Here is a 23,844-nt window from a genome sequence, read left to right on the forward strand (position 1 = left end):
TGCGAGTCGGTACAAATCTGCCTCGATAAAAGAAATGGGCTATAGTAATTATTTTTTTAAAGTGTCAAGAATATTACATTCCCCTTCAGCTACCTTTCCAAGACCAATACGAGTACTTGTAAGTTACTTTAGTGTAGCTTTTGTATCAATATCTACTTAAAATTACGTAGTCTACTTTCTTGCTACCAAACTGAAGATAAGAAAGTTAACATTGATACAGTGCAAACCAGAGGGACACTCAGTAAAACGCAGCCCTCCGCCACGGCAGCTTATTTCTTGAAGTTTTGCTTGACCTTGACCTTTGACCTTAACATGTATTGATTGGCGTGGATTTTCATAGTCAAATTTAATACGAACTAAGTTTGAAGTCTGTGGCAACGATGTCCAAACTATGGCTGATTACGTGAATTGGACATTTTGCTTGACCGTGAACTTGACCTTTGACATTGACCTTCCAAAATGTAATCATTTCCAGCTTTTTACATAACAGTTAATCCCTGCAAGTTTCATTACTCTACTATTAAAATTGTAGCCAGGAAGCTGTTCATAAACAAACACACACAAATTACAAACACTCAAACAGGAGCGAAAACATAACGTCCTTCGAACTTCGTTGGCGGAGGTAAATATAGGTGCCAGGCATTGGATAAGAGACGGGGGCCCGTAGACTGTCCCAACACGCTTATAGAATATGATAATGAAATATGGCACAAGTTTGAAATAATGCATTACTGCTCACTCGGTCATTACAGCAGGTAAACATTGTATTTTTTTCATCATGTTCGGAGGGAAGGATCACCCGGGCAAACTATTCATTCCCGACAGTTTTATTATGGTTAATTGTATGGTGTCCTCTGCATTTCTCTGACCTTTAAATTCGTGGTAGTTTTCCCCTTTGTGATTTACTAACCTAATAACATAAGCACCAGAATCCCATATTGATTGAAAAGGTTTTTAGTCATTGTTAAAGAAAACCTTGGAGAGTTCTCCTTTGGGAAGTGAAAGAAGTGGTGCCTTATGCTCTCTGGCACTGCTGTGCCCTATAGTGATGTTTGAAATCTCTGCTTGAGTTTTATAATCCTCTGAAACGTCTTGAAATAATTATGATAACCGTGTCAGTAAAATATTATTTTTTGAAGCAGTTCTCACTAACATATGGCTCGGGTGTTGTAAGCTTATCATAAAGACTAGCTTTATTATAAGGCCTATATTTTTTAGCTTCATCACAAAGCCCACCCATATTGTTTAGCATTTCCCAGGTGAACTATTTACTTCTAATTACGTTGATTGGCATTTTGTATTCAAAGGATAGTAGAAAGATATTTAACAAGACCAAGCTGTATTCTAGTAATAACTTGAGCACTATGTGGGCCGAGAGAGAGAGAGAGAGAGAGAGAGAGAGAGAGAGAGAGAGAGAGAGAGAGAGAGAGAGAGAGAGAATGTCTTGCATGCGTGTTCAAGGGCCACTCCGACACAACTTCATTCAAGTTCCAACTAACGATAACATCGCCCAACACACAACGTGGAATATATGAGATAACCATATGCAGTAACTCTGAATATTGTCATTAATCATCATCCTCTCTCTCTCTCTCTCTCTCTCTCTCTCTCTCTCTCTCAAAGCGTGTGAGGGCAGAAGGGTTTCCCAACAGGTAATGATTGAGGGGAATTCCTTGAGAGAGAGAGAGAGAGAGAGAGAGAGAGAGAGAGAGAGAGAGAGAGAGAGAGAGAGAGAGAGAAAGAGAGAGAGTTGTATTTTGTATTTTAAGGTGTTAGCGTTGCTTATTCTACGGATGGTGGGGGGAGAGGAATTTGGAAAAGGGGAGTAGAGGAGGAGCCCCGGCCGTTGTTGGAGTCTGCTGGGGTGGGAGGTGGGGGTGGGGGGTTTGGACCAAGGTAGGAGAGGAGGAGGAGGAGGAGGAGCAGGAGCAGGAGGGAGAAGGAAAGACTTGAGTAAGATGTCAGCAGCGGCAGCAGCAGCAAGAGACGGTGTTGTTAGAGAAGGCATTGTGGGTGAATGTAAAGGCGGGCGCTAATAAGGAACACCGTCGACACCTTGATATATGAGGCCTGAGACTACCTGTGGTGGTGGCCTCCAACTCTCTCTCTCTCTCTCTCTCTCTCTCTCTCTCTCTCTCTCTCTCTCTCTCTCTCTCTCACCTGGTGTTAAGATGACGGGCCTCTTCCTGGCCCAAGTATCTCCTGGGTTTTATTTTTGGATTGCTGGACAAGTATTGCATTTTTTATAGGTTAGGTTTGTTTTCTCTAGATTACTTATGTGGATTTATGTGCATATATACGTGTGTGAATATATATATATATATATATATATATATATATATATATATATATATATATATATATATATATATATATATATATATATATATATATATATATATATTCAAATAAGCCATATATATTTTTGATACATTAATGTCTGGATTCTCTTAACGACCTCGGGATCAGAGCCCCAGGCGAAATCACTCAAAGACAAGAGCTTGTGACCGGCCGGGAATCGAACCCTGGTCGGCAAGCTTGTATAGACAGTGACTAAACCACTATATATATATATATATATATATATATATATATATATATATATATATATATATATATATATATATTATTGCTTTACTGTAGAAAACGTTTCAACATTAGTTCTTCCACACATCTGCACAGAAGCCTCATTAGCAGTCCATCGAAACCCCCTACCTACATATATTTTGTCGCCTCTTCCTTGCGTTTATTGTTTCATGTATGTTAATGTCCTTCATTTTTTAACATCTCTTCCAATTCATCTGTCCAAATCTCTAGCCCTTCTTCCTCTTATCAAAATCAAACCATTGTTCTCTAGTCTTGGGCAGTGCCATAGCCTCTGTACCATGGTCTTCCACCGTCTTGGGTTAGAGTTCTCTTGCTTGAGGGTACACTCGGGCACACTATTGTATCTAATTCCTCTTCCTCTTGTTTTGTTAAAGTTTTTATAGTTTATATAGGAGATATCTATTTTAATGTTGTTACTGTTCGAAAAATATTTTATTTTTCCTTGTTTTCTTTTCTCACTGGGCTATTTTCCCTGTTGGGTCCCCTGGGCTTATAGCATTCTGCTTTTCCAACTAGGGTTGTAGCTTAGCAATTAATAATAATAATAATAATAATATCGTATAGGCTTCCCAGTTACGCATCCTTTTGACCTACCTACTGCTTTCCAATCTTTTCACATGAGTAAACTACCATTCAGTTGATATATCACTTTCCATTTTTTGTTTTTACCCCCCCCCCTTCCATATGATGCAAATCCTTGCCAGTCGGGGGTTCGAGTCCCGCTCAGATAGGGCCAATAGTGTCTGCAACCTTACCATCCTTGTGAGCTAAGGTTGGGGGGTTTGGGGGAGCCTATAGGTCTATCTGCTGAGTCATCAGCAGCCACTGCCTGGCCCTCCCTGGTCCTAGCATGGGTGGAGAGAAGGCTTGGGCACTGATCATATGATATATGGTCAGTCTCTAGGGCATTGTCCTGATAGCTAGGGCAATGTCACCGTCCCTTGCCTCTGCCGTTCATGAGCGAACTTTAAACCTTTAAAACCTTTAAACCGTTATCTTCCATTTGTATTGTACACCTAAACTTCACTCTCGTAAAGGAGAGTTGGCTCTACAATCTTTTCATAAATTTGTCTCTTTCTCCCAGTCTTTCTCACACGTCCTGCTTCGCTCCTTGCTTCAATTATTCTGACTGTACTTCTGTACTTTGAGGTAGTAGGCTGGCCAGGGCATCAGCCACCCGTTGAGATACTACCACTAGAGAGCTATGGGGTCATTTGACTGGCCAAACAGTACTACATTGGATCCTTCTCTCTGGTTACGGTTCATTTTCCCCGTTGCCTACATATTCACACACCGAATAGTCTGGCCTATTCGTTACATATTCTCCTCTGTCCTCATACATTTGACAACACTGAGATTACCAAACAATTCTTCTTACTGCAGTGTAATCGTTCAGTGGCCACTTTCCTCTTTGTAAGGGTAGAAGAGACTCTTTAGCTGTGGTGAGCAGCTCTTCTAGGAGAAGACACTCCAAAATCAAGCCATTGTTCTCTAATCTTGGGTAGTGCCTTAGCCTCTGTACCATGGTCTTCCACTGTCTTGGGTTAGAGTTCTCTTGCTTGAGGGTACACTCGGGCACACTGTTCTATCTTATATCCTATTTCCCTTCCACTTGTTTTGTTAGTGTTATAGTTTATAAAGTGATATTTATTTTAATATTGTTGCTCTTGTTAAAATATTTTATTTTTCCTTGTTTCCTTTCCTCACTGAGCTATTTTCCCTGTTGGAGCCCCTGGGCTTATAGCATCCTGCTTTTCCAACTAGGGTTGTAGCTTAGCAAGTAATGATAATGATAATGAAAATAGTACTATCATGTACTGTTTACCCCCAGATACAGTCATGAAATAGTTTCTTCTAGTTTCCCCTTCATTATTAACCTTGTCATGATTTTCATTTCTTTTTACAAAGTCGGCCATTACTGTATCTTCTGCAAGCATCTTATCCATGCACCATTTGCAACACATTTATTTACTTAACAACTTTGGCGGTACAGCTTAACAAATGTCCGTAGGATAGCTTTCACATGAATATCCATAAATATATAGTATAAATAGCCAGGGGGGGGGGGAGGCTGGGACGACGCTCCTGTCTCAAGACTCATTTTATGCAAAACTAGTCACCTTTCTGTTTACATCTTCAACTTGTGCCTCACTTCTGTCATAGGATTATTTGAATTGTATAAATGGTGGAGTGATCTTTCTAATCATATTATTATTATTATTATTATTATTATTAGCCAAGTTACAACCCTAGTTGGAAAAGCAAGATGCTATAAGTCCAAGTGCGTCAATAGGGAAAAATAGCCCAGTGAGGAAAGGAAATAAGGAAATAAATAAAGGATAAGAACAAATCGACAATAAATCATTCTAAAAACAGTAACAACGCCAAAACAGATATGTCATATATAAACTACAAAAAGACTTATGTCAGCCTGTTCAACTTAAAAATAATTGCTACAAGTTTGAACTTTTGAAGTTCTACTGATTCAACTACCCGATTAGGAAGATCATTCCACAACTTAGTCACAGCTGTGTCTGTGGAACTTAACGGTTTCAGGCATAGATAATTTGTTGAGCACGTTGACAGGAGTGTATTTTTTTATTGTTTAGTCACATATTTCTTTAACTTTGGTTTATTTTGATAATTACTATTTTTATTTTCATGATTAATTTTTTTCCTTTGCCTCCGTTTCCCTTCTGCAATCGGCTACTATAGTCCATTTCTTTTACCGAGTCATATTTGCACCGACTCGCAACGGTGCCCGTTTAGCTCGGAAAAGTTTCCTGGTCGCTGATTGGTTAGAATTATCTTGTCCAACCAATCAGCGATCAGGAAACTTTTCCCAGCTAAAAGGGCACCGCTGCGAGTCGGTGCAAATATGACTCGCTAAAAGAAATGGACTATATCCGTTTTGAGGCCATTTTTGTAGCGTTATGCTTTTCCAGCTATGGTTGTGGCTTATGTTGTAATAACAACCCCCCTCCCCTTGCACCCCTCATGAAAACACTGCCATTGCTCTTCATGTTTTTGTAGAGTTGCAGTATCTGTCATGACAGTAATGACAGTAAACGAGTGTGAATGTTCCTGAACTTGCTGAAATCGTGTGATGTTGAGTTTGACCTTTCAAGGTGACATTGAAAATTCGATATTTGACTGATTCACAGTCAAAAATAGATTGTGACTTATTGGGTCACTGAGACCTTAGGAGGTATTCATAAAAATGAAGAATATCCTTGTAAGCATAAGGTAGAAGTACAAGGTAATTCTCTGAAGCAAAGGGTAGAAGTATAAGCAAATCTTTCTTTCCATATTCATAATGATTACCTTTTACTTGCGAGGATATTGACTCGTGTTTAGGGAGCGCTTAGTTACATGTTGGAACTTGTAAGATATCATTTGTGCTGTCAAGATAAGAAAGAGTTTAGTATTTATAATACGTATTTAATGCCCTGTTTTTACTTGTATTTAATTAGGTTTACGCATCAGAAAGAACACAGACGCCGCTGCGCCTTCCCCAAAGCCTCGCTGGCGACATCTATCCCCCACACCCTTGCATTAAAAGTTCTTTGATCTCTATTTAGCTCCCCCACCCCTTGCATTAGAAGTTCTTTGACCTCTTTTTAGCTCCCACACTCCTTGTATTAGAAGTTCTTTGACCTCTTTTTAGGTCCCACACCCCTTGCATTAGAAGTTCTTTGACCTCTTTTTAGCTCCCCCACCCCTTGCATTAGAAGTTCTTTGACCTCTTTTTAGCTCCCCCACCCCTTGCATTACAAGTTCTTTGACCTCTTTTTAGCTCCCACACCCCTTGCATTAGAAGTTCTTTGACCTCTTTTTAGCTCCCCCACCCCTTGCATTAGAAGTTCTTTTACCTCTTTTTAGCTCCCACACCCCTTGCATTAGAAGTTCTTTGACCTCTGTTTAGCTCCCCACCCCTTGCATTAGAAGTTCTTTGACCTCTTTTTAGCTCCCACACCCCTTGCATTAGAAGTTCTTTGACCTCTTTTTAGGTCCCACACCCCTTGCATTAGAAGTTCTTTGACCGGTTTTTAGCTCCCACACCCCTTGCATTACAAGTTCTTTGACCTCTTTTTAGCTCCTCCACCCCTTGCATTAGAAGTTCTTTTACCTCTTTTTAGCTCCCACACCCCTTGCATTAGAAGTTCTTTGACCTCTGTTTAGCTCTCCCACCCCTTGCATTAGAAGTTCTTTGACCCCTTTTTAGCTCCCACACCCCTTGCATTAGAAGTTCTTTGACCTCTTTTTAGCTCCCACACCCCTTGCATTAGAAGTTCTTTGACCTCTTTTTAGCTTCCCCACCCCTTGCATTACAAGTTCTTTGGCCTCTTTTTAGCTCCCACACCCCTTGCATTAGAAGTTATTTGACCTCTTTTTAGCTTCCCCACCCCTTGCATTAGAAGTTCTTTGACCTCTTTTTAGCTCCCACACCCCTTGCATTAGAAGTTCTTTGACCTCTTTTTAGGTCCCACACCCCTTGCATTAGAAGTTCTTTGACCGGTTTTTAGCTCCCACACCCCTTGCATTACAAGTTCTTTGACCTCTTTTTAGCTCCTCCACCCCTTGCATTAGAAGTTCTTTTACCTCTTTTTAGCTCCCACACCCCTTGCATTAGAAGTTCTTTGACCTCTGTTTAGCTCTCCCACCCCTTGCATTAGAAGTTCTTTGACCCCTTTTTAGCTCCCACACCCCTTGCATTAGAAGTTCTTTGACCTCTTTTTAGCTCCCACACCCCTTGCATTAGAAGTTCTTTGACCTCTTTTTAGCTTCCCCACCCCTTGCATTACAAGTTCTTTGGCCTCTTTTTAGCTCCCACACCCCTTGCATTAGAAGTTATTTGACCTCTTTTTAGCTTCCCCACCCCTTGCATTACAAGTTCTTTGGCCTCTTTTTAGCTCCCACACCCCTTGCATTAGAAGTTCTTTGACCTCTTTTTAGCTTCCCCACCCCTTGCATTAGAAGTTCTTTGACCTCTTTTTAGCTTCCCCATCCCTAGCATTAGAAGTTCTTTGACCTCTTTTTAGCTCCCACACCCCTTGCATTAGAAGTTCTTTGACCTCTTTTTACCTCCCCCGCCCCTTGCATTAGAAGTTCTTTGATCTCTTTTTAGCTCCCCCACCCCTTGCATTAGAAGTTCTTTGACCTCTTTTTAGCTCCCCCACCCCTTGCATTAGAAGTTCTTTGACCTCTTTTTAGCTCCCACACCCCTTGCATTAGAAGTTCTTTGACCTCTTTTTAGCCACCCCACCCCTTGCATTAGAAGTTCTTTGACCTCTTTTTAGCTCCCCCACCCCTTGCATTAGAAGTTTTTTGACCTCTTTTTAGCTCCCCCACCCCTTGCATTAGAAGTTCTTTGACCTCTTTTTAGCTCCCACACCCCTTGCATTAGAAGTTCTTTGACCTCTTTTTAGCCACCCCACCCCTTGCATTAGAAGTTCTTTGACCTCTTTTTAGCTCCCCCACCCCTTGCATTAGAAGTTCTTTGACCTCTTTTTAGCTCCCCCACCCCTTGCATTAGAAGTTCTTTGACCTCTTTCTAGCTTCTCCACCCCTTGCATTAGAAGTTCTTTGACCTCTTTCTAGCTCCCCCCCCCTTGCATTAGAAGTTCTTTGACCTCTTTTTAGCTCCCCCACCCCTTGCATTAGAAGTTCTTTAACCTCTTTTTAGCTCCCACACCCCTTGCTCTAGAAGTTCTTTGACCTCTTTTTAGCTCCCAAACCCCTTGCATTAGAAGTTCTTTGACCTCTTTTTAGCTCCCCCGCCCCCTTGCATTAGAAGTTCTTTGACCTCTTTTTAGCTCCCACACCCGTTGCATTAGAAGTTCTTTGACTTCTTTTTAGCTCCCACACCCCCCCCCCTTGCATTAGAAGTTCTTTGACCTCTTTTTAGCTCCCCCGCCCCTTGCATTAGAAGTTCTTTGACCTCTTTTTAGCTCCCACACCCCTTGCATTAGAAGTTCTTTGACCTCTTTTTAGCTCCCTCACCCCTTGCATTAGAAGTTCTTTGACCTCTTTTTAGCTCCCCTACCCCTTGCATTACAAGTTCTTTGACCTCTTTTTAGCGCCCACACCCCTTGCATTAGAAGTTCTTTGACCTCTTTTTAGCTCCCACACCCCTTGCATTAGAAGTTCTTTGACCTCTTTTTAGCTCCCCCACCCCTTGCATTAGAAGTTCTTTGACCTATTTTTAGCTTCCACACCTCTAGCATTAGAGGTTCTTTGACCTCTTTTTAGCTCCCACACCCCTTGCATTACAAGTTCTTTGACCTCTTTTTAGCTCCCACACCTCTAGCATTAGAAGTTCTTTGACCTCTTTTTAGCTCCCACACCTCTAGCATTAGAAGTTCTTTGACCTCTTTTTAGCTCCCACACCTCTAGCATTAGAAGTTCTTTGACCTCTTTTTAGCTCCCACGCCTCTAGCATTAGAAGTTCTTTGACCTCTTTTTAGCTGCCACACCTCTAGCATTAGAAGTTCTTTGACTTCTTTTTAGCTCCCACACCTCTAGCATTAGAAGTTCTTTGACCTCTTTTTAGCTCCCACACCTCTAGCATTAGAAGTTCTTTGACCTCTTTTTAGGTCCCACACCCCTTGCATTAGAAGTTCTTTGACCGGTTTTTAGCTCCCACACCCCTTGCATTACAAGTTCTTTGACCTCTTTTTAGCTCCTCCACCCCTTGCATTAGAAGTTCTTTGACCTCTTTTTAGCTCCCACACCCCTTGCATTAGAAGTTCTTTGACCTCTGTTTAGCTCTCCCACCCCTTGCATTAGAAGTTCTTTGACCCCTTTTTAGCTCCCACACCCCTTGCATTAGAAGTTCTTTGACCTCTTTTTAGCTCCCACACCCCTTGCATTAGAAGTTCTTTGACCTCTTTTTAGCTTCCCCACCCCTTGCATTACAAGTTCTTTGGCCTCTTTTTAGCTCCCACACCCCTTGCATTAGAAGTTCTTTGACCTCTTTTTAGCTTCCCCACCCCTTGCATTACAAGTTCTTTGACCTCTTTTTAGCTCCCACACCCCTTGCATTAGAAGTTATTTGACCTCTTTTTAGCTTCCCACCCCTTGCATTAAAAGTTCTTTGACCTCTTTTTAGCTTCCCCACCCCTTGCATTAGAAGTTCTTTGACCTCTTTTTAGCTTCCCCATCCCTAGCATTAGAAGTTCTTTGACCTCTTTTTAGCTCCCACACCCTTTGCATTAGAAGTTCTTTGACCTCTTTTTAGCTCCCCCGCCCCTTGCATTAGAAGTTCTTTGACCTCTTTTTAGCTCCCCCAACCCCTTGCATTAGAAGTTCTTTGACCTCTTTTTAGCTCCCCCACCCCTTGCATTAGAAGTTCTTTGACCTCTTTTTAGCTTCCCCACCCCTTGCATTAGAAGTTCTTTGACCTCTTTTTAGCTTCTCCACCCCTTGCATTAGAAGTTCTTTGACCTCTTTCTAGCCCCCCCCCCCCTTGCATTAGAAGTTCTTTGACCTCTTTTTAGCTCCCCCAGCCCTTGCATTAGAAGTTCTTTGACCTCTTTTTAGTTCCCCCCCTTGCATTAGAAGTTCTTTGACCTCTTTTTAGCTCCCCCCTTGCATTAGAAGTTCTTTGACCTCTTTTTAGCTCCCCCACCCCTTGCATTAGAAGTTCTTTGACCTCTTTTTAGCTCCCCCCACCCCTTGCATTAGAAGTTCTTTGACCTCTTTCTAGCTCCCCCCCCCTTGCATTAGAAGTTCTTTGACCTCTTTTTAGCTCCCCCACCCCTTGCATTAGAAGTTCTTTGACCTCTTTTTAGCTCCCCCACCCCTTGCATTAGAAGTACTTTGACCTCTTTCTAGCTTCTCCACCCCTTGCATTAGAAGTTCTTTGACCTCTTTTTAGCTCCCCCACCCCTTGCATTAGAAGTTCTTTGACCTCTTTTTAGCTCCCCCACCCCTTGCATTAGAAGTTCTTTGACCTCTTTTTAGCTCCCACACCCCTTGCATTAGAAGTTCTTTGACCTCTTTTTAGCCACCCCCCCCCTTGCATTAGAAGTTCTTTGACCTCTTTTTAGCTCCCCCACCCCTTGTATTAGAAGTTCTTTGACCTCTTTATAGCTCCCCCACCCCTTGCATTACAAGTTCTTTGACCTCTTTTTAGCTCCCACACCCCTTGCATTAGAAGTTCTTTGACTTCTTTTTAGCTCCCACACCCCTTGCATTAGAAGTTCTTTGACCCCTTTTTAGCTTCCCCACCCCTTGCATTAGAAGTTCTTTGACCTCTTTTTAGCTCCCACACCTCTAGCATTAGAGGTTCTTTGACCTCTTTTTAGCTCCCACACCTCTAGCATTAGAAGTTCTTTGACATCTTTTTAGCTCCCACACCTCTAGCATTAGAAGTTCTTTGACCTCTTTTTAGCTCCCACACCTCTAGCATTAGAAGTTCTTTGACCTCTTTTTAGCTCCCACACCTCTAGCATTAGAAGTTCTTTGACCTCTTTTTAGCTCCCACACCTCTAGCATTAGAAGTTCTTTGACCTCTTTTTAGCTCCCACACCTCTAGCATTAGAAGTTCTTTGACCTTTTTTTAGCTCCCACACCTCTAGCATTAGAAGTTCTTTGACTTCTTTTTAGCTCCCACACCTCTAGCATTAGAAGTTTTTTGACATCTTTTTAGCTCCCACACCTCTAGCATTAGAAGTTCTTTGACCTCTTTTTAGCTCCCACACCTCTAGCATTAGAAGTTCTTTGACCTCTTTTTAGCTCCCACACTTCTGGCATTAGAAGTTCTTTGACTTCTTTTTAGCTCCCACACCTCTAGCATTAGAAGTTCTTTGACCTCTTTTCAGCTCCCTTACCTCAAGCATTAGAAGTTCTTTGACCTCTCTTTATAGCTCCCACACCTCTAGCATTAGAAGTTCTTTGACCTCTTTTTAGCTCCCACACCTCTAGCATTAGAAGTTCTTTGACTTCTTTTTAGCTCCCACACCTCTATCATTAGAAGTTCTTTGACCTCTTTTTAGCTCCCACACCTCTAGCATTAGAAGTTCTTTTACCTCTTTTTAGCTCCCACACCTCTAGCATTAGAAGTTCTTTGACTTCTTTTTAGCTCCCACACCTCTAGCATTAGAAGTTCTTTAACCTCTTTTCAGCTCCCTTACCTCAAGCATTAGAAGTTCTTTGACCTCTCTTTATAGCTCCCACACCTCTAACATTAGAAGTTCTTTGACCTCTCTCCTTAGCTCCCACATTTCTAGCATTAGAAGTTCTTTGACATATATTTCTAGGCTCCATACTTTTAGCATTAGAGGGTCTTCGATCTGTATTTTGAGGTGCCTTACTTCTAGCATTAGAGGCTCTCTATTTTTAGGTGTCTTACCTCTGGCATTAGAGGCTCCTCTTCGCTGTTCTGTCCTGTCTTCTAGTTTTCAAGATCGTCTTTCATTAGATTATCTGTTTCTTTCGAGATTTCATTGTCTCTTTTCCTTAGTTCGTCAGTGTCCTTCTAGATTTCAAAAGAGATTTCAGTTCCGCGAGTCCTTACTTCGTCAGATTCCTCAGGGAAATCGAAGGCATTTTTTCTTTACCTATCTGGGCAATGAGTAAAGAGATGAATAATATCGATTTCTCTGCATACACTATCATGCCAAAGTAAATGACGAGCAACATGATATATTTACCAATGTCGTCTGGATATGTCCATACTTCAATGGCGAATTTTGGGACAATCCTGTTGAAGAACTTCACGTCACTCACCGTTCAGTTGAACCATTCTGCCTCCATCCTCATTCCCCGCAATCTGTTTTTGCACCGATACAAAGCCTCGTACTTTTTCCATGAGTCTCCTTTAATAACACATCGTCGCAAAAGCCCAAGCAAAGGATCCTTCAAGGCGCATACATTATGATCTTCATAGCTCAGCTGCCAACGGAAGATCCCGTGTCTTTCTATAGGTCGGGCGATTTAAAACGAACGATCGGCAACTTCGGCAGCAACCAAAACCATCTGTAGTTGATGGGATTCCGAAGACGTAACACAATTCTTACCGGCAGCTTCCTATTCCGCCAGAACGCGATCTTTGCGAGTTAAGTGAAATCCTTCTCCCAGTCATCAACTCATTTCCTCTTACTCCTTTTGACGCGCAATTCCTTGGTTAGATTTCGCCAGCTACATACAGATCATGTGAGGTGTTGCAGGCTACTTTTGAAAAAATGAAGATCAGGTCTTTAGAAGTCATTTGAAGCTCGGGGAGTTGTTCAAGACTGCTCCTGGAAATTTCAGTTTTGGATTCATTCAGAAATCCATGTTAAGTATACGGCTATGTCCTTTGAAGACTTTTGGAAATTCGGAAAAGTTTTCTTCCGAAGCCGTTCTGAGATTCCGTTCTGGAGGCATTCAGAATTCCATGCTAAGTCTATGGCTATTTTTTCTGAAGCCATTTGGAAATCTGGGAAAGTTTTCTTCCTATACCGTTCTGAGATTCCGTTCTGGAGGCATTCAGAATTGCATGCTAAGTCTATGGCTATTTCTTCTGAAGCCATTTGGAAATCCGAGATTTTCTTCCGAATTCTTTTAAGACTCGCGAAAAATTCCATTCTTGTATTACAACAACAACAACAACAATAATAATAATAATGATAATAATAATAATAATAATATTTTGTGAGAATATACTTGAAAAGTCTTCCCGATTTTGTCATTCACCCGACTGATGAATTTTTCAAGTCTGCTGGCTGATTGTAGCGCTCTAGAGAAGAGAATTATCCGGAAAATAGAAAAATTGGATAAGAAAATAAACTCTGCCGATGCAGCCATTACTTTTAACTCAACCTGCCTAAAAGAGGGTCTCCTACCACGAAATAATAATAATAATAATAAACTACGTGATTTGATTTATGCATTTGAGTTGAAAAGTTTTGAAGACGCTAAACGCCCAACCTTGCAGTTTGAAGGAAACTTTAAGATACCCGGACGAAGAGCGAAGGGTAATTGAGGTTTAAAGCAAACCGAGTTGAAATAGTTGATTTCAGCAAAATTATTTCAGGTTTGGGATTTAGAACAATCTATTTGTGGTACGAATTGATATATATATATATATATATATATATATATATATATATATATATATATATATATATATATATATATATATAGTTTATATATGTGTATATACATGCATGTATATAAGCTTTTGCAGTATATGAATATTCTGTGTATATATGTATATTTATACGATGTATGTATATACATACATATACACAGACATATATATACATACATATACATATATATTATATATACATACATATACATATATATAATATATACATACATATACATATATATATATATATATACAATATATATATATAATCTATATTTATATATATGAATACAGTATATTTGCATGTACTGTACACACACACATACACACACACACACACACACATATATATATATATATATATATATATATATATATATATATATATATATATATATATATATATATATATATATATATATATACATACATACATACATACTTTGTACATACATACAGCCCTAAATACAGCAGCCTTCGTATTCTCCCAACTGTTTATACATGCAAAAGCAAATGTAAAATACATATCACCAAGTTATGGCTTAACCTTGATATTTCATCGAGATTCCAGGTGTGGACAAGATATCTGTCCTCAAGCCACTGTACATTTTGTTCTTCAAAACGGAATAACATCTTAAAATCACGATCAAGTTTGGGTAAACGGGGCATGTATTGTTTAAAATGCCTCACATCCACAAAATCTGCCATCGTGCTGAGAATCGGACAGAACAACCGTTCTCTTCGAACTGCAGTCTGCTACTGACCAGACTCAGCTTTTTCGAAGCATATGCTCTTTATATGAAGTAAAGGGTCTTCTTCATGTTTAACCATTTACTTTTATGTGATTATAAGGCTATGCTTTTGCTCTAAAAGTAGAAGCTTTTGCTTGAAATGTTTATGAATACAAGTACAGTAGAAGGATTTCCTTCATATTTTGCAAGTATAAGCATATCCTTTTCTTTATGAATACCACCCCTTGACTCTGTAATGTCCAAATTTTAATCGGGTCTTTTGTGTGTCATAGTTCATCTCGCCTACAAAATTTTTAAGTAATTTGGTCTTGTAATTATTTTTATGAGCTTAAATTGTATTCTATTTATTCATTTTATAGGTCATACAATGTACTTACATCTTGGTTTTTCTCTATTCTTTATTTCAAATTTGGTGTATTTAATTTTGTTATGTAGACACACGACGCGTGTTTTTCTTTTTCTCCATATGATAGTATTTCTTTCATTAAAATAGTTCGACTATATCTGCAAGGCGTTTTGTTTTTCAGCTACACCGGAAAATTTCTATTTTCCTCCTTTTTTTTTTTATTTGTTTCTTGGCTTGAATTCAGAATACAAAGTGCCGTTTCCTGAAAACAGCAACTACGTTGGTTTCAATCGATTCGTTGCGGAAATGGAAAAAAGACTGAATCATTTACCTTGATGTACAAGTGTTTGTTATATGTTTGTGATGTTTATGATGAAACTATTTTCTACTGAACTATATTACATCTTACCCACGACAGCTACCGAAATCCGTAAGGCCCGGTCACACCGCCCGAACGTTGCTGGAGCGTTTTTACGTTCGGTCTTTATTAGGCTGTTGAACGTAGCAAATCCTCGCATATTTCCTGAGTGTTCTTACACCTCTGTTATGGAAGTTGCTAATTTATGCTATAAGGGTATTGGTATACAGGATGTCGAAAAGTTTCAGTCGCTTTTTTTTTAATAAACTTAAAAAACCCTTAATTTTAATTAAGATATAGCGACCGTAATTTTTATCCTTATTTGTCATTATCTTTTACAGGTTGGTGACTGTAATATCACTCCGCTACGCTTTTCGACATCCTGTATACCAATACCCTTATTGCATAAATTAGCAACTTCCATAATAGAGGTGTAAGAAAACTCGGGAAATATGCGAGGATTTGCTACGTTCAGCAGCCTAATAAAGACCGAACGTAAAAACGTTAAATTAAATTTTCGAGGGTTTGGTCCACCTCCCTACCGTTCAAGGAACGCTCCAGCAACGTTCGGGCGGTGTGACCGGGCCTTTAAGTCTTCGAGCAATGGTCGTTGGTTTGACAGGGAAGTGTCTTTGAATCTTGCTGATTTTATGAAGATAATGGCACGCCATGAACATTAGTGTTCGGACCCATTTACGCACCTGTTATGATGTTTATCTAATAAAATCATTTGATTTATTACGTAGCTGATGCACGAGAAGTTAGTCATAGAGTCTTGTATATAGAAACGAGTGTATTTTTCATGTGTAAATCAAATTGGTAACGTCTCTGCCTGGTGCTTGCCAGTCGGGGGTTCGAGTCCCGCTCAGACTCGTTAGTGCAATTAGTGTCTGCAACCTTACCATTCTTGTGAGCTAAGGTCGGGGGAGTTTTGGGGAGCCTATAGGTCTATCTGTCATCAGTAGCCACTACCTGGCCCTCCCTGGTCCTAGCTTGGGTAGAGAGGAGTCTCGGGCGCTGATCATATAATATATGGTCAGTCTCTAGGACATTGTCCTGCTTGCTAGGGCAATGCCACTGTCCCTTGCCTCTGCCATTCATGAGCGACCTTTAAACCTTTAAAATGAAACTCTTTCAATAGATGTAAACTAAATCAAAATAGCTTTGGTAATTTTCATAATATATAAACCAATATACAATAAACACCTTTCGATGTATTATCAGCACATAACTTATAATGATATAATCGCAATCCTACCATCATCTTAATTTATGACGTCACTGTAAGAGGATTTGGGCTCCTCTGAACAAATGTGAAGTCTTTATGTTGAGTAAAGCTGACAACAGTCAACTATAAATACCTTGGTATAGTGACTTCGTTGTTTAATGTTTTAAGATTTTTTTTTGTGATTTGTGTGTGTGTTCCTTTTGTTTGTGATTGGTTTTGGGTGTTTTTTTTTGGGGGGGGGGGGTCGCTGTTACAGATGGTTTGTTTTCTTGTATTGTAGATTTAGTCAGTTTTTAATAGAATATTAATTACTCGGTATTATTCTCTCTCTCTCTCTCTCTCTCTCTCTCTCTCTCTCTCTCTCTCTCTCTCTCTCTCTCTCTCTCTCTCTCTCTCTCTCTCTCTCTCAGTATTGAGTTTTATTCCTCTCAGTATTGGGTTCTGTACCCCCTCTCTCTCTCTCCCTCTCTCTCAGTATTGGGTTTTATTCCTCTCTCTCAGTATCGGGTTTTATTCCTCTCTCTCAGTATTGGGTTTTATTCCTCTCTTTCAGTATTGGGTTTTATTCCTCTCTTTCAGTATTGGGTTCTTTTCCCATCTCTCTCTCTCTCTCTCTCTCTCTCTCTCTCTCTCTCTCTCTCTCTCTCTCTCTCTCTCTCTCTCTCTCTCTCCTAGCAAATGATAAGTATTCACGTCCTCTTGTTGTGACGTCAATAGTTGTCATGATTACGTAACTGTTGATATTCTCATTGAAGATTTTCTACCAAAACTGTTGTATGCATCTAACATAACTAATGATATTAAGTGAACATCTTATGGTATATTCCCAGGGTTATACTGGCTATTTTAAAGATGAAGTGAGTCTCTCGGATGGCTACTTTATCATAGGGTCTGTCGAAAGTAAATAGAGATAATTGTTGATAAGTGTAGCCTTTTTGGTATAGATTCGTATTCTTTTATTTTTTTAGTGTTTATATTAATTTTTCATTTATTTTACTCCTATTGTCTTCTCGTTAACGGTTCACAAAATTTGCCTTCTTTACTTTTTCTACTGGAATGTTAATTTTTACTCTTTCCGTGTCTTGAAATAGAGGATTTTTTTTTATTTATTTATTTCTGTTGCTTAAAATGCTCATTTTAGTGACTGGTTTAATTCATGCTACACACAAAAAAAAAAAGAATGATTAATATTAAATTTTACGTAGGGGAAAACAAAAGCAGGATGTGATATCCAGGTTTGAAGAGAATTTTAAAGTTTTGGTATTATTTCAACATTTGGAAATCCCAAGCGAACCTTCCCTCGTGATAATGAACCATTCTAATTATGATTTTAGGAGTATTGAAAAATACCTATAAATTAAAAAAAGGATATTTTTATTATTCATAAAGTTTTGTCTTTTATCTGTAATTTTAGAAGTTTTTGTTATTTGAGTTCATTTTTAGAAGTTTCTCTTTATTCGTTGTTTGCCAGTTTCTCAGTTATTAGATGGGTCAAACGGGAGCTTTCTCGGTTATTAGATGGTTCAAACGGGAGCTTTCTCGGTTATTAGATGGGTCAAACGGGAGCTTTCTCGGTTATTAGATGGGTCAAACGGGAGCTTTCTCGGTTATTAGATGGGTCAAACGGGAGCTTTCTCTGTTATTAGATAGGTTAAACGGGAGCTTTCTCGGTTATTAGATGGGTCAAACGGGAGCTTTCTCGGTTATTAGATGGTTCAAACGGGAGCTTTCTCGGTTATTAGATGGGTCAAACGGGAGCTTTCTCGGTTATTAGATGGGTCAAACGGGAGCTTTCTCGGTTATTAGATGGGTCAAACGGGAGCTTTCTCTGTTATTAGATAGGTCAAACGGGAGCTTTCTCGGTTATTAGATGGGTCAAACGGGAGCTTTCTCAGTTATTAGATGGGTCAAACGGGAGCTTTCTCGGTTATTAGATGGGTCAAACGGGATTTTTTTTCGGTTATTAGATGGGTCAAACGGGAGCTTTTTTACTTACTTTCAAAAGTGGTAGCCTCAGTAACTCATCTGAATAATTATGATGTTTAATTTCCATGGTACTTAGCTAATTGATTATTGAATCACCTTTGCCTCATTTGCTCCAAGTCGTAATTTTACCACCTATTTCCAATGTATTTTGTCAATGACAGTGTCCTAACCTAAATGTTATTTAGTTTATTTAATATAATACTGTATATATGTACGTTCGTAAAATGAATTTTTTTCACTAGTAAGCAACTATGAGATGTAAGATTTTAAGTTGCCTGTACAGGTTGGGTGTGCCATTGTACGGTTATATTTTATGAATGAAAATGTTAGGACTGCACTATGAATGGGTGACGCGCCACTCCGTGAATGGGACAAGTGGGCGTGAGCTGTTGTATTTCATACTACTATGCATTGATGCTTATGAATGGACTCGTATTTTTACGAGTACGATACACCGTGACTTATGAATGAATCAAAGCCATATATGGAGCTATTTCGAGGTACACATTTTTACATGCCTTTGTTAGAGGAAACGTCTCATTTTTTATAAAGTAGCAACCCACAGATTATTTTAAACAAAAGGCGAATCCTGGAACTTTCCTAAATTACAAATCTCTTATTGTACAGAGAACAAAGACCAAAACAATTACCATTGGGGTTGACAATAGTTGAAGTTGGCTGTTGTGTGATCTTCTATTCTACTATAGACTCGTTTGCCATTTAGAGAGCTTTCTGCTTTGGTTTAGATTATAGTGGCAAATGTATTTCTCATTCTCTTTCCTATGTTCTAACCTTTTTATGGATAGCATCTCTCTCTCTCTCTCTCTCTCTCTCTCTCTCTCTCTCTCTCTCTCTCTCTCTCTCTCTCTCTCTCTCTCTCTCTCTCTCTCTCTCTCACACACACTCGTGTTGTCATAAGTAAGGTAATATTTACTTATGTGATAATTGTTTGTAGAATAAATTCTTCACTTAAGTTGCACTGGGTTATCCGAGAAATACATATATATATATATATATATATATATATATATATATATATATATATATATATATATATATATATATATATATATATATATATTATTCAGCCTTCTTTTGTTCAAAGTTTTGCAATACTTAAAAATTTTCTTTTTTATACCCTCCTAATTTTTTTATTACTCTATTTTCTTAATCAATTATCATCTGTATTTTATTTCATAAAGACATGTTTAATATTTCACTTCATGGAATGCCATACTTGACCTTGGTTTTTAGTTAATATTCTATTTCTCATTGGAGGTTTGGCCATTAATAAGGTCTCAGGTTAGTTTCAGAAGCGCAAGATCTAGCAAAAAGAGGTTTTCTCTTATTTTATGTTATTTTTTTTGTTTTTTTCTCATTGACAGATGGAAGACGTGTCTCTTCGCGGCCTGAAACTCAATCATCGAGAGCGTCGCTTTATCAAGTTCGCCTCTGTGGAGTATCAGGGTCAGCTTTACATGACTCCTCAGGACTTCATCGAATCGGTTACGGATTCTGAACCTAGGCGTAAGTATACTAGTTATATTTTTTGTATATTAATAATAATAATAATGATAATAGTAATAATGATAATAATGATAATAGTAATAATGATAATAATGATAATAATAATATAATACATGATGATGATGATGATGATGATGATGATGATGATGATGATATCGTCATCATCATCATCAATATTATAGTTATAATTATTATTATTATTACTATTGTTGTTATTATTATTATTATTATTATTATTATTATTGTTATTATTATTATTATTACTATTGTTATTATTATTATTATTATTATTATTATTATTATTATTATTATTATTATGTGTATTTTTATTATATATATTATTATTGTTGTTATTATTATTATTATTATTATTATTATTATTATTATTATTATTATTATTATATATTATTGTTATACTGTATATTATTATTATTATTATTATTATTATATTTGTGTATCCATGCTTTAAATGTGACGGCATAAAAAGCGGTTGACATGCTAAGTACTTTGTCTCGAAGCCCAGACCAATGTACAGTACAGTAACTTTATTTTACATAATGTATTTATATAGGATCTAATTTCAAAGACTGGGCCAGGATTGGAAGATAGCATGTTTGTGATTAGTGTGTACAACCTTTAGGTTAGCTTATAGAAAAACATGAACTCATTTAATTTTATATGAAGTACTGTATTATTATTATTGCTGTTTGTTTACAATTGACAACAAACAACACTTACAATTGAAGTATTTTTGTTGGTTTGCAATAGTTGACTCTATTTAATCTGTATAGCTTATGTGATAAATAGTTTGCCATAAATAGCCATTTTTAATTGCTCTCTTAACCCTTTTACCCCCAGGCTATTTGGAAATCTCCAACCCTTAACCCCAGGAGTTATTTTTTTTTCAAGCACACTTTGCAGTATATTTTTTTTTAGATTGCTCTAACAGCCTTAATTTTCGTCATAGAGAGGCCAGGTTGTTCTCCTTCTCTTGGAAAATGCCTGAATTTTCTCAAAAAATTATCAAAAATATGCAATAAAAAAATTTAAATAGCAGTTTTTTGCAAGAACGTACGTCCCAGGGGGTAAAGGGGTGAGTTTTGTGAAACGTACCAGTATGTCCTTAGTGGGTAAAAGGGTTAAAGAATTATTTTTAGGTAAGTTATTGGTGGTATGTTTAACTAAGTCATAGTGTCTAGGTTTTATAACGCGTTATCATTTAACGTTTTTATTTTGTAATTTTAGTTTTACTCTTTAGAAAGAATCCCTGTTCTGGAGGTGTCCTTTCTCAGTGATTATGAAAATGTAGCAATTGAATTTGGTTATAGAGGACTTTTTCATAATTTTCAGTGTTTTTATGTATTATTTATAATTTGTTTTAGGAGGTAATTAGTCTTGAATGACTTTATTTTTGCTGCTCTGAAGGTTTAAGGTTTAAAGGTTGTTCATGAATGGCAGAGGCAAGGGATAGTCACAATGGCCTAGAGACTGACCATATATCCATATGATCAGCACCCAAACCCCTTCTCCACCTAAGCTAGGACCAGGGAGGGCCAGGCAATGGTTGCTGATGACTCAGCAGATAGACCTTTAGGCTCCCCCAATCCTCCCATATACTACAAGAAATTATTGAGCTCAAGTGGGACTTGAACCCCAACTCCAGCAGATCTCCGGGCAGAGATGTTTCCAATAGGCTAGTACTGTGGTTATGCATTCGCCTAGCATTTTCATGGCAGCAGATCGATCATCATTCCCATCCTGGGACTGTGACATTTAAGCTGTTTACTGCTGATTTTGTACACCACAGGGGTTGTTCTCGGACTTGCCCGTCTAATGTTCTTGTGCGCATCCCTTTGATCATACTGGTACTGAAACCAGACACCTTTACCTTTATTGTTTAACCCTTTAACCCCCAGGCTCTTTGGAAATTTTCAACCCTTAACCCCCAGGGGGTTATTTTTTTCCCGGCACATTTTGCAGTATATTTTTTTTAAATTGCTCTAACAGCCTTAATTTTTGTCATAGAGAGGTCAGGTTGGTCTCATTCTCTTGAAAAATGCCTGAATTTTTTCAAAAAATTATTAAAAATACGAAAAAAAAATTTTTTATAGCCTTTTTTTGCAAGGACGTACCGGTACGTCCATGGGGGTAAAGGGATGAGTTTTGTGAAACATACCAGTATGTCCTTTGGGGGTAAAAGGGTTAAAAAAGAAAATAAATGTACTTTATTATTGACACCTGATCATTGTTAAATTTTTGCAGCTCGATTGAAACGTAGAACCTTGTGGGATAAGGACCTGGACCGCTTCCATCAAGAAACGCCATCCTTGGCCAAAGGGTCGCCAGATATGTTCCGAAATATTTTTGACAAAGGTAAGTCACATATATATGTGTTGTAAATTTTTGCTGCAACAAATAAGTTTACTATCAAACAATTCACTTATGATATAGGGTTTTGATAAACTTAAGCTGCCTCTTTTATGAAGTCTTTTATAGTTTAACAAGACCACTTCATTAGTATTTTTGAACTTACAGTTTATAGTGATGAGAATTTTAACTGAAGAAAATTTAAAAATTTAGACCACTAGGTGGAATTTGACTAAATAGGAAACAGGAAAATATAAAAAAAAATCCTTGCATTTTCAGGAAAATGGTTTTTAATGTGAATGAGTGTTTGATTTTAATTTTTTTTTCCCCGTACTTACAGGTATTATATCGTATACTGAATATCTCTTCTTGCTGTCAATTCTCACAAGTAAGTGTTACTGAAGAGTTTTTATTTACTTTTGCAACTTAGGAAATATGTTACATTCAGAAGAAACGGGAAAATGATGAGGCTAACTTATTGGTCGAGATATTGTGAAAGTAAACAAAATTGACCTTCAAGCTTTGAAAGCAAGTTCAATTGTTAAAGTTTAGTACAGTAGACCAAAATATTGTGAAGAATTTTGTTGGAAGGCATAGAGAATTCCAGAAAGCTACAATAATGAAATTTGAACAAGTACTGTACAATAATAACATACAGAACTACATGTCTTACATATTTGTGAATATGTAAATGCTAACTTAGTTGAATGGAACATTTTAATGAAACAATGATTCTATTTGTTCACTACATGATTTTTGAATTGTAGCTTGATCTCTTGTTTAAGTATAGGGCTAACTCTATATTGGGTTATTACAACTCTCTTAATAAGTTTACGCTTCCCAGAGCCACAGACTGGGTTCCGCATCGCTTTCAACATGTTCGACACTGATGGAAACGAACGAGTTGACAAAGAAGAGTTTCTTGTGGTAAGGTTCCTTTTTTTTTTTTTTTTATGAGAATGTATGTTTCTCTGTCCTTTCTACAAACAATATCTTTCTCATGACGTCAATAATTACTAAGTTTTAAGGTTAGTTTGATTGCTTTTGATTCACAGTACATTATTATTTCTAAGAATCCCCATTCTCCCATAGCATTCATATTGCTTTTTCGTGAAGCTAGTTGAATATCTATATCTACCCTTAAACCAAAAATTTCCGTTTTCTTTCCTTGTCAAAGCCATATCCCTTTAGCGTAGTGTTGGGATGGAGTTGAATGGTGATGCTGCCGTGTGGGTAGATCATATCCCTTTGTCTTTAGGTTCTCTTGTTGGTCACATAAGAGTATATTTATCACAGAATATTTCAGGGTGATGGGTAACACAGTATGATAGAGTTGTAATTTTAGAAGTCAAATGTTTATATTTCTGAGATGAGTTTTTTTGTTTTAAATTCATTGATGTCATTATTAGATTTTAGCTCCCAGGGAGTTTTTGTTTTATAATTATCAATCTGGAAGAGCTAGTTATTGCTCTTACTTAGTTTACTGTGAATTTCTATCAAGTTATTTTCAAGGAAAGACGAGTATCTAGCAATTTAAAGTACTTGAGTAGGCTAGGGCTTTATATATCCATAATTTTTCCTTCATTATCCATG

General features: G+C 38.0%; 1 protein-coding gene across 7 annotated transcripts in view; it reads left to right on the top strand.

The window, feature by feature from the left end:
- Positions 1-23,844, top strand: part of MICU3 (Mitochondrial calcium uptake 3) — a 138,662-nt gene that overhangs the window by 41,171 nt on the left and 73,647 nt on the right. For all 7 annotated transcript variants that reach the window (XM_068355465.1, XM_068355463.1, XM_068355464.1 and 4 more), the window contains exons 2-5: positions 19,743-19,884; positions 22,147-22,257; positions 22,592-22,639; positions 23,096-23,178. In XM_068355465.1, coding sequence (XP_068211566.1) covers positions 19,743-19,884; positions 22,147-22,257; positions 22,592-22,639; positions 23,096-23,178 — 384 coding nt within the window. The remainder of the gene's footprint in view (positions 1-19,742; positions 19,885-22,146; positions 22,258-22,591; positions 22,640-23,095; positions 23,179-23,844) is intronic.

The sequence above is a fragment of the Palaemon carinicauda genome, chromosome 31 (genome assembly GCF_036898095.1).
Source record: "Palaemon carinicauda isolate YSFRI2023 chromosome 31, ASM3689809v2, whole genome shotgun sequence".
NCBI classification, from domain to species: Eukaryota; Metazoa; Arthropoda; class Malacostraca; order Decapoda; family Palaemonidae; genus Palaemon; species Palaemon carinicauda.